Genomic DNA, 12,438 nt, shown 5'->3' with positions numbered 1-12,438 from the left:
ATTGTTGGGCAAAGGCGGGTTACACCCTGGATAGGTTGCCAGTCTGTCACAGGGCCCATGCCTGGAGTGAGTGCAACCGCTACGCTAGCCCCCAGGAGGCCGTATGGCGGTGAGTCTATAAACTGAGTCATAGAGACACGGAAACATCGCTGAAACCAACCATCATTCAGCAGGAGTGAACCTCACCGTACCGAGAGAGTCTTTGAATGCTCTCATGTACAGAGATATTGAGCTGTATTTACTGATACTTTTGTAGAACTGTGTAAGATAAGTAAACTTGATCTCTAAACATTATCCGTGTCTTCCATGCATTGTAAATGAGATGTACACAGACACTGCTCCATGAATCCATCAGGTTAAAAACATATCCCACACGCGTCTTGGTCGTCAAGCTTATGAAAACATTTTTGGACAGGGGGCCGACACAAATGTGACGCATGAATTATGTTCAGTGTAAATGTACCTTAAATCCTAATCAGAGAAAATGTAAGTTATTATTATTTGTGTGACGTGAAAGGAAAAACGCCTATGGCGCCTCTGACCATCACCGGGACATTCATGCACATTCACACACCAGTGGAGCCACACTGGAGGCAAGGAGGGTGAAGTGTCTTGCCCAAGGACACAACGACATTTGGCTGGGGGGAGCGGGGATCGAACCGCCGACCCTTCAATAATTGGACGACCCACTCAACCGCCTGAGCCACTGTCGTGAAGGTTTGTGAAGAATGATTCATGATTTCTTCAATTGTTTAAACTATCAGCCTGACTATGACAGATATTAATAGTGAATTTGCTTCAAAAGCAATTGCTTTGAAATTTGTACTTCCTTCATCTTTAAACAAGCACTCAGGGAGGCCATTCAGAACAAGGCTTGGAAGTCATCTCACTGTTGAGTGAGATCTGGAAACTGTGGGTGGGAGTTTTTTTCTCAGTTGCCTTCTTTGCTGACCAAAAGTTTTCCAAACTAAAGCAAATGCGTGATTGCTTGACGAGTCTAAGTCATTGCCCATCATTTATCCAACATAGCAAAGCCTGAGTGACGCAGTTGAAATTCACCAGAGAGATAAAACCGCCAAACATGTTCAGTTTATTCAAGCCGCGGACTCTCACTAATACAGAGTGATGTGATTACATACTTAAAAGATGAGATGCAGGAACAGCACAGTAGTGCGGACATCAAAAAAATTACATGAAATAGCAAATCTCTATTTGTGGATCAGTGCAAAATTTGCAGCATGAAGACCATTTACTGAAGTGATGAACACAATTTCTTCCCGATGGCATCAAAGTTTTTATGCCTGCCTGTAAGTGTCATGGTCAGTGAGGCATACGGAAATCTTTGCTCACTTATAAACAGGTAAATGGCTGATTGGGAGATAATTCTGACTGCAATTTAAACCATAATCTTTTTTTTTTGTGATGGAAGCACAAATGTTGTGGAATTCCTCATTTATAGTTTGTGTTTTTATGGTCTGCAGAAGTTCTGGACTCCAAGGACCAGTATGTTTTCACAATTCGTCTTTCTCACTACAGCTTTGAGCAAGAATTTGACCCCCGCCACAAACTCAAAAAGTCACCAAAATTTGCATGAATTTATTACTCAGTGAAAATAAATTTTGTGAATAGTGAATGACCCCTCCATAAAAATGATGACATCGCTGTGGGTGAAACCAGCAAAAAAAGTGAATATGGCCAAAATCTCTTGTTGATATTCACATTTTGCCACATTATGGGAAAAGAAAATTTTGATTCAAGTGACCTTCAAGAAACGTCACTGTCATACCGCCAGATTAAGTCTACAATTCCCAAAGATTTGTTGATCTTTGACCACAGGAAGAGGCAGCCGTCTTGAATTTTAACTTAAAAAAAATCACCTATGGCACTTCCTGCAAATTTAAGCTTTTTGATCTTTGGCCCTCAAACTCCACGAGCATCATTGGGGAAAAAATGTTGGAATTAGAAGCTGGAGATTTTGAACGGTATTAGTATGGCAAGTTCACTAAAGTGGCAATCCTTTCTGGCTTGCACACTATTTACTGTAATATAGTTATAATTTAATACATGAATCCCTGGCTTAAGCTAAACATAACAATACAGCATGTGCTATGACTATATCTGGAATGTTGGCATGTTTTACAGACAGCCTCCATTGCCACAGAAATCCAAAAGTTTACTTTTACTGATTCTTTTCTGAGACCAAAACATAAAATAGTTGCTACGGAGATAACCCAACAGGAAAGTCGCCAAAATGAATTTGTCATGTGCAGCTCTGACTAGGGTGCCAGAGGCAAAAGGTGGGTGGGGGTCAGTAAGGCTTCTTATTGGCATGGCTCATTTATTGATGTGTGGCAACAGACCAGTTGTGTAGATAGAAGGCTGGCTAAGGACAAGGCTGGTGGCTCCACAGGGGGCGGGTGGCTCCCTGTGGATTTTTTTTTTTTACCCAGGATAAGATATTCTATATCAGTGATGATACTGAAAATATGTTAGTTTTCTTACCTGGTATTTAGTATAAAGGTAAGCTCAGCGACAACACTTGACAATCTGTAGATCAGAGTTGATCAGCCCCAAATGTCAACTTTCTCATGCTTGTGAACTCCTTCTCTCACCTTATCCATTTCATCCTCTCTTCACACTACAAAGGCAGAGTGCTGGCAGGGAGTCTGGAGAAGTTCTTCACAAATAGGCCCTTGAAGGTCTCCGCGATATTAAACAAACAACTGATTAAAAAAAAAGGCTTCTGCCTGTGAGTTTAAATCATCCAAACAGTTTAAGATTTTTCCTTTGTTTTGGTCAATAGCATCCTGCAGCCATTGTCAGCAGTAGTAACATTGTCAGCAAATCCTCATAATGTAGCCATTCAATTTCCATTCTAATCTTTCCTGTGGTTCCAAGCGCAACATTTCTTTGAGCCTGCTCTAATATTAAAAGCCTATTAGCATTGTGGCAAAAGTTTCATAACAGTTTGAGGGTGTGCTGGATTGCTGGGAAACTAAATACTATCTGCCTTGACAAGTTTGTTCCAGGTTTGACATCACACTTTTGGTTTTTCTGTCTGACACAAGCTCTCGGCTGCATTTTACATTGGGTCTGTTTACATGCAATAAAAGAACCATGTTTCTGGAAGAAATATTGTCACTAAAGTAGTCATTTAATGGTTTTACATGCACAACAGAGATGCACGATGGCGTGGTGGTTAGCACCCTCGCGTTACAGCGAGAAGGCCCTGATTCCAATCCCAGCTGGGGCTTTTCTCTAAGTAGAGTTTGCATGTTCCTGCGTATGGGTTTTTTCCAGGTTCCTCCAACAGTCCCAAATCATGCTTCATAGGTTAACCCTTCAACACCAGAGATCTTGCAGGCAACAGAGTAACTCCTCAACCTTTTACAGGATCAACATTAATTACCTGATTCTGATGCAGAGAAAGCAGTGTAATGTAACGTGTTGCAAAGCTGCTTTTGTCTGCTTCAGAATCCGCCAGAATCACGTTAATTGTTTAAAAAATTGAAGAGTTACGGTAGTCAAAAGAATGTCAACAAAGCTCCAGGGTTATTTGGTGTCTTTAACAAGCCCCTAGGCGTGAATGTGGGCATGTGTGTGAGAGTGCGCTTCCCTGCAACAGACTGATAGCCTGTTCAGGGTGTACCTCGACTTCGCCTTAGCTGGTTGGTAGGATAGAGAGTACTGCTGAGTTTTTAATCTGGAGCTTTGTCTTGCTTGTGATGATTTGATAACACCAGAGTGGTTTTCTGAGAGACTGCAGAGCCGATGCTGCCCTTGTCCTTCTGCGGGTGATCTCTGGTTTAGGTCACTAGTAGCTATGGATCCAAAGTCTGCAAAGCCCTTTATAGGCTCGGTTAAGTCATTGCCAAGCCGCAGGGGTGGTGGATCTGGACCTCACCAACTTGCATACATTTTGTTTTGTCCAGTTCACTTGGAGACCAAACTTCTTGCCTTTTCCCTGTAAATGCACAGATTGTTTTCTTTAGCTGGGTAAGAGATGTGCTGAGCAAGATAGTCGTCAGCATACGCCAGGTCAGTCAGATAAAAACTACCAAGAGACACTTCAGGAACTTGGTCACAGACCCGGGTAAATCAGTCTTCTCTATGAGTAGACGGATGGCAGAGATGTGGTCTGTTGCGGAGTGGTTGGGCTTGTTTTGGTGGCAAAGTAAGAAGATGCAGTCGCCGTTGTCATTTGTAACTGTGTCGGCAAAGGTTGTGTCCACTGGAGAGCTGGTGGATCAATCATTGCAGTATAGGGTTTAGTAAGGATGATGGCGATGTCATGTGATGGAGTTTGGCTGACAGCCTGATGGAGTTGGTTAAAGAACGCATCTTTGATGTCCTCATCCGCAACATTTGTGGGGGCATAGGCAACTATTGTTGTCATCTTACCTTGTTTATGTAGGAAGCGGGTATATAGAATTCTGTCGCTCAGGGGTGTTCAGTTGAAGAGGGACTTCCGGTTGGCCTTTGGGATGGCAAGTGCATACCATAAAGGCCTGTCGGTTTTGCAGAGCCACTCAAGAAGTAACAATGGTCGCCAGCTGTTAATTCACCATTGCCTGACCATCGTACTTCATAGAGTCCTGCTAGAGGGATGTTACAGCAGCGGCGCTTGAGGGATGGCAGTGTGGTAACTCCAGGGTGTGGAAGTGTTTGTAGCAATACGGGTCGTTTGACGATGGTCAAGCAGTAGTCTTTGGTCAGGGGCAAGCTGGGCTCTGTTACCATGTTGGGCAGTCCGGCTTCATTTTCTGGTCGGTTTCGTAACAAAGACGTTTCTCCTGGGTATGTTGTTGGCTTTCCGCAGGATAGTCAGATAGTGGGGCTGCCTACTTACAGCTTCCCAACAAGTTGTAGGTCTGTGTTTGTCTGGAACCTCGCCAAGAGACCAGACCACCAAGTGTGACCCTACCAGGAGCAGGCTTCAGACGGTATTGCTCCCAGGGGCATCGGTTCACACAAGCCTCCTTGCCATTACAAGTCCAGACCCACAAGGAGGATCTGACTATGCTGAATCCAAGTGCTGATAGTAACACGTGAAAGAAAGGAGTCTAACACCGCTACATGTTAGTGTATTCCCAATAACACCCAACCAAACATTTTGACAGAACGCCATGTATCTCTTAAAATTGCTTTAAAATCAGTATACACTACCAGAATTATTCAATTTATAAGGTGCTCTCGTTTTTAAGATGCACTGTCATTTATATAAAAAATAAAAAAAACAATCAGGCTTTTGCCTTACCTGTGTGCTTTACAGTGTGGTACATCAGATACAATTAAGAGTCTTTTAAGATACGAACCCCATCTAAACCACATGCCTTATTTGGTTAAGATGATGGTAAAGTGTACTAAAGCTTTAAAGTGCCCTCAGATGAAAAGATTGTTGAGTTTTTGAGATATACTTGTGGCATTTTTTTAATGAAAAAAAACAAATGTAATAAAAAATAATTTCCTTTTTGCCTTTTTGAGTATTTCTTCTTTTAAATAGCTGTCAATCAAACTGTTGCAATGCCTGTTTGGTTTGAATTAGTGAGCCGTTGTGACGTCTTAATGGCCCAGGAGCGCATGCGCACTGATTTGCCCCATCCAGCGTGCACAAAAAGTGTAGATGGCCCATTGCTGCATTTCCGGCACAAATTTTAAGTGCGTTTAAGAATAGATTGCTGCTCCCACACATTTGCACTGCTCAAATTGCGCCACAGGAACTTAGATGGCATCTGTACCATTGACTTAACATTGAAACTGGTTGCCTCTGCCGGGCAAATTGTGTTCGGTGTACACGCAGCTTATGGTAACCTGTTAACCTAAACTTAGCCCTTCGTATGTGTCTGGGCAGCCAAGAAAAAAGGTCAGCACTGGCTGGCATGTATTTGTAAAATCCCATGCGAATAGTCACTTTCACATGGCATTTCATTGTATTTGCTCTGCAAGTTAATTCAAAAATTGAAATCAGTTCTTAGCCACAGCCAGTGCTGCTTTCTATTCCAATGTAGCCTAAACTAATAGCATTTTTAGTAGCATTTTTCAGCGGCTTATCAAAGTTCTTTTTCATGTGCAATTTTAATAAATGTCAGCTTCTGGTACTCCCATTCGTTTTGTCATTCGGCACATTGTTCAAAAAGTGTCTATTTGGAACCGAAAATATGTCACTTTTTACCAATTCTTTATCGCTAAAGATACACTTTTGGAGATATTTTGTTTTATCATTTAATAAGTTCTTTGAGCAAACCTTTGTAAATATGAGCACAAGTCTGAGGAAGCTGGATTTCAACAAAATAAAAGCACTGTTAAGGAATTAAAAAGGCCAAAGGGTTTAACTCTGCGTAAAGCACCATGGCCCTTTACATTCCTCCCTCCTTTCAAAAGCTGCTTTTTCTCACCCCTGTGTCTAATTACACAAGAACAGAACTACCAGCTGAGTGGGGCAGATGTTCTATTGTAGAGCACAGGAGCTCCTGGAGTGGATAACATTCATCTGAGTGCTTTACAGCTGGCAGCCACAACACAATCACAGCAATCCATCTCAATGAGGAGAACTGTTCTGGAGTGATGAAAAAGCTGCATGGGAAACATTTTGTGAAATGGAGTAGAGCAGGTTTGATGCAATGCTTCAAAGGGAGAGTAGGACATTTTGAGAGCTCTGGCACTCTTGATATTATCACTACCTAGCGGTCAAGGAATAAATGTACAAGGTGAGAAAATATGAGGGCTCAGCTTGTGTACCCTTTGGCCACTGTAGTTAAGGTTGGTCAAAGAGACAGGAAGGAGGAGGGATGGAGACAGAGAGGATGGGGAAAGCTGGTGGCATGTGTCCAGTCAGCCTGTGTTGGCTTTTGTAGTTGCTGACAAATGCCAGAACACAGCAGATGCTGTAGGGAAAGCTGAGATCTATTGCTGCTGCCCCAAGCCATGTTTACTGTGCTGTACTGCTGTGACCTGACTTTTACCAAATGCTTTTTTGTCAGCAACCTCTAATGCTCTAATGTGCTACTCATGCACAGTTAAAAGTCCCCATTAGATGTAGTTGGATGCAAGTGGATTCTCTTTACGTAGTTATGTGAAAATTGGCTTTTGTTCTCAATTGAGGGGAAATAAACAGAACTTGGAGCAAAACATGCTTCATGAGGGGAACACATCAAATTTAAATTGTACACTTGTTCCTGTTTGATTAATATGTGTTTAAATTGACTCACTGGGCACTGCCAGCTTTCAGCATTAGCTGTTACAGGCATTTACTGGCCAGATGTTATCCGTCCTCTTCCAACCACATCAGACTCGGTTCACTAATCACCCCTCAGCAAAACTCTTTCGGTGTGCCAGCAAGCCCAGAATGAGAGGTCATGGGTGTTTTATAAAAGTGGAAGAAAAAAAGAAAGTTTACTGTCTATGGGGCTATGACTTAGACCAGTGTTCTTCCACCTTTTTCAGGTCACGGTCCGCTTTTATGTCAGACAATATTTTCACAGACCAGTCTGTACAAGAAATTGGCGATGTTTTTCTAGATGTCAATTTCTCTTAATTTTTTAATGGGTAAAATATCTGCAGTAAATTTAAACTTTATTCATAAACTAGATTTCGTGTAGGAACCGTTCAATTGTGATATAGATTTTCTCCTAACCCATAATTGTCAAAGTGGAAGTTAACAAATCTGACACCAACTTTAGCATTGTCTAACTTTCATGATGCGACAGTTAAATAAAAAAAACATAAACGGTCTCTAAAACTCTAATTTTCTTAATATAATAAGAAACATGAATCCACCGTTTGAGCAACTTTATTAGAAGCATAAATGTAACATTACACAGCCAGTTGCTGAATTGTATGCATTAATTTTTTTGTGTTTGGGAATAACTGTCATAATTGAATCTATGTTTGGAGTAAAGACTCCTGGTTTTTGTCTGTTAAATGCAGCTTTCTTTTACTCTGGTTCGTCACTAGCAAGAAGAAATTTTCCAAATATAATTGTCTTTGTAAACTTTCCTAGCTTGGAGGTTTCAATTTAGCAGTCGGAGCATCTGCTTTAAGAAAGTAGCGGATGGATTTTTGACACAAAACTTAGCAACTTGTCATGCCTCAAAGGATGAGTTGGAAGTCATTGTGAGAATCCAGTACTTTTCAAAACTAAAACTTTCTCCAAAATCAGATTATAAACAAAATTGAAAAAAATGTAGGTCATGCATTTTCTCAATGGCCTGGTGAGACAGAGAATGTGAGACAGAAATCACTGTGCCTGCAGATATTATGGGAGACTACTGCTAGGTGTCGAGACTAGTTTGAATGCTTTAGACTGGCCATACGCCTGAGGGGGGCCAATTGTGTCAGACTCACCTGATTTGGGCAGGGATCCATCTCGGAAGCTTAGGTTGTCTTCTGCCACCCAGGAAAAGTTCCAATAACCTCGAGGAAAGCCAGCAGCAGCTCTGCTATCAGATGGTTCACCTGGAACGACAGCAAATAGTTATTTAACTTTCAGAGTTTGAGATAAATGACCACAGAGAATATGTGACCATTAAAAACAAGTGTCAGGTAATTTACCAAAACATAATTCTCCCCGTTAGTGCTGGACAAACTGTGCTCAGTGTATATCTGCCTTCCAGTGTTATTTGCTCACCAACACCTTTAACTGGCTGGTTACTAATCAATCACTTAGCTTAGATCAGTCTGTTCTGAATGCTGTTTTTTCCTGTAAAATCGTGTCTGCTAGAGACTTGAATAACAAAAATGTAAAGTGAAACTTTGCTGAGATCCTAGCAAGGTTTCCTTCATGAAGTCAAATGACTAAAATAATAATCAAGTTAGATTTGGGTAAAGCAGCCTTGCTTTATAATTTTAAATATAAATATTTAAAATTACCATTCAATATCCAAAGACAGTTCTTAGAAAATGAAGGAGGAACAAACTGAGTGGATGTAGGAACCTCAAGATCAAACATATAAGCACTACAAAGAAAAGTTTCTGTGTGTCGGTGTGTGGCTCTAAACTTTGGAAGGGGTTAAGTAATGAGCTCAAACAATGTTCAAATATCCAAATATTCAAGAAAATGTATAAAGAAACTCTGATTTCAGGATATGAAGATAAGAGGATTTAAGGATCAACAGGTGTTTGAATAATTCCAAATACGTGTGAACTTGATTGTGGTAAAATAATCAAAGCTGTTTTAATTACAACCACTGAGTATTACATTGTAGTGTGCAATAATGATTACTGAGATGTTTAAATTACAATCAATAAGCTACTGATTTTATTTACTTGATCTGCAATGTGTAGCAATAATTCCTAGTTTAATGTTATCATGTGTTCTACTGATAATCAATGATTATTACATATCGGTACCGTTACTGTTTACAGCAATTGTGAATGAATGTTTTCTGAATATAATCAATCATGAGTAAGCTCTGGATTTTGTAACTTGAAGAAAATCTTATTTGACCAGAACCGGATTTCAAAAACTATGTAAAACTATCAAATGAATGAACTCAGTAGGGGTGGGGTTATATAAACTCTCTTCTTCCCACTCCTTTTCAAGCTATAAATCAAGCTCTACTTAACTTTAGTTAATTATCTCTGTATTTAATTAAGCAAATGTGATTTAAGTGACTTTTTGTTTTGTTTTCATTTTTGTCTTTTTAAACTATCCATTTCAAAATTTCTGTAATGAGTTTGATAAATATGTGTAATTTCTTCATTGCTTTGACTACAATGCTTGAAATAAATAAAATAAAAGCAATGACATTTTTTTAATTATTACACAACACAATATTATGCAACACTTTTGTGTTATATATGGGAGCAGAACCAATGTAAAAAGCCACTTTTCTCCACGTAGGAATTAGCTGATCGGGTCAACAATGAAAGAGTTAAGTATTTTAAAGAGCTTGTGTTATTTGGGTTTCACTGGTGATTCTACAATGTTAAAGGTTTAAAGATATCCCAGACAGCAGTGGAAGCAGTTTACTTCAACTCAAACTAGTGACTCCGCAGGTTGAGTTGTTTGCACTGCTTTGTGAAATCTGGTTTCATGTAAAAACTTCGATGTGAAGTTTATTGCTTTTGTACGTCTCTGGGCACAGAAACAGATTCACAGCAAACACCTGCTTCCGTGTTCTCTTTTTGTCACAAGGTTTTGCAGTGAGTCAATAACATTTTATGAAATAATTTGTCCAAATAGGAGATACTTTCTTCTGTAACCTTTGAACAATATTTGCCTCAGAATTTCTGTTAACAAGTGGTTATCTATGTTTTTGTGCATTGAGAAGAAAGTCACTCCTCAGAAATCCAATCAAAGACAGTCAGTGTTTGGTAAAATATAAAATAAAAACTTTTCAACTTTGATTTCAAACTGCAACGTGTGCTTCATTTTGTGGGTCTTAGGTAGAAAGAATAAGCAAATGTTTGAGCATACATCTTTATGATTTTAACAACCATTGCAGAAAGCGCATCCCTATAAATTCTGCAGAAAAAAAAGATCAAAGAATTGTTTGAAAGCTTTCTTTCCAGAGACCGCAGCCATGACAACCTCACATCATTCAGAATTCCATGCTTCATATTCCAGAAGTCAATGATCTTTTGGCACTGCAGATGAACATGGAAAAACTCATGCAGTGTCACAGTGTACTTCAGTCATAGTTAAAAAGTACAAAGTCCTATATGAATTGTTTTATTGTATTTCAATAGACTGCATAATAACCTTAGCGGAGATTTGTCTAATTTTGTTTGACTCTGTTCTCACCTTCCAAACTCAGAAACTAATTATCATGAGATCGAACTGAAGCTTGATAGTGTATAAGTAGATGCACAAGCTCTCTCCTGTACTTCTTGTTTCTCTGCAGTGCCAACTCTCTCAGACACACACGCACAGACAAACAATTCTAACATATTTCAATGTTAGAAAACTTGGAACAAAAGAAAGTTTAATCAATCGAAATCACACATTTAGGTTTGGTCAAAGAACATGAGATTTCTATTCACCATTGGTATTTCCTGTCACATCAAAATAATGGTTTGAAAAACAATCTGGGCTGTTCAGTAAAGTCACCAAAGTGTCATGGCGTCCAGTATGAATGCCTGTAGGATTCCAACCCAAACCAGCTCTGATTGTCTCATTTGCTCATTTCTAACAGTCAGGCTGCACACAAAGGGTGTCCACTTGTCACTTGAAGAGCAATATCTGGTCCATTATGCACTACGAAGGGTTTGGGGGATTTAAAAAAAAGGAAAAATCATGCGACGTGCCTGCATCTCACATACGTCCCCCTTACTTCTTGTTGTGGCCTAGTGGAAGAGTGGCCACCCTGAGACTGGAAGGTTGTGAGTTCAAATCCAGGCTGACTCAGACCAAAGACTCTAAAAATGGGAAACATTGCTTGCCTGCTTGACACTCAGTATTAAGTGGTTTGATTGGGGGGTTAAACCACTAAATGGTTCCCAACCACAGCTGTGTCTGCAGGCTACAACTGTGATATTCCCTGTGTGCCACCTGCGTGTCCTGCATAGGTGTGCCCAGTTTTTTTACCTGCAGACACCCCACAGCTACCTTTAAGGGCAATTGTGACTTGGGCCTTAACCACAATTTTTTTTTAAATGTATTATTTTTTCTCTAGTTACTAGGGTTAGTTTACTAGATTAATCAATTTGTTTGAATCCAATCTTGAAGGTTGTTGTGTTACTGAATAAAACACTAAAGCCCACATTGGTCTTGGTGGTTATAGGTTGGTGCCAGTGTTCAGCAGCAAAGGCGCCATCAGGGTGCAGTACGCTACATGGTGCATAGCGGTTGAACTCTGATTGGAAGAATGCATTTTCAGCTTCTGCCATGCCCACCCATGTGTCAAAGTGTCATTGGGCAAGACGCTGAACCCCCCATTGCTCCTTGCTTGTTATAGGTTGGCACCAGTGTTCAGGGTGCAGTGTGCTCTGTGGTGCAGAGGTAGAGCGGTCGACCTCTAATTGGAAGATGACACGTTCAGTTTCCCGCCCTGCCTACCAATGTGCTGATGTGTCCTTGGGGAAGACACTGAACCCCATTTTGCTCTTGGTGGTTTTAGATTGGTGCCAGTGTTAGGCAGCAGAGCTGCCATCAGTGTGAATGAGACTGTGACTGTAAAGCACTTTGGGCCTTGTATGAAGGTAGTAAAGCACTATATTATCTAGCTTTGCCCTTCCTTAAGAAAATGCATTGTTTATGGGTCAAATATATAAATCTGTTTCCCCCAAAAGAATGTGTTAAAATCATTTGGGTGCAGAAGGAGCATCATTTTTGATGCCTTTTCAGATCCACATTGGGATTAGATTTAAGAAACTCATGAAAAACAAACAATTGAAATGGGGCACAAACTACCAATCTGTCATGTCTAACAGCAGTGGAGAAAAAAAGAACAGTTAATCTCTTTCTACCATTCTAAAAGGTTTATGTTTCATTTGATT

General features: G+C 40.2%; 1 protein-coding gene across 2 annotated transcripts in view; it reads right to left on the bottom strand.

Moving 5' to 3' along the window:
* alk (ALK receptor tyrosine kinase) overlaps positions 1-12,438 on the bottom strand; it is a 650,197-nt gene that overhangs the window by 406,460 nt on the left and 231,299 nt on the right. For both annotated transcript variants that reach the window (XM_023951461.1, XM_023951462.1), the window contains exon 2: positions 8,344-8,454. In XM_023951461.1, coding sequence (XP_023807229.1) covers positions 8,344-8,454 — 111 coding nt within the window. The remainder of the gene's footprint in view (positions 1-8,343; positions 8,455-12,438) is intronic.

Source organism: Oryzias latipes, chromosome 22, assembly GCF_002234675.1.
Source record: "Oryzias latipes chromosome 22, ASM223467v1".
Lineage (NCBI taxonomy): Eukaryota > Metazoa > Chordata > Actinopteri > Beloniformes > Adrianichthyidae > Oryzias > Oryzias latipes.
Note: the sequence above shows the minus strand (reverse complement) of the source record. Positions and strands in the feature narration are given on the sequence as shown.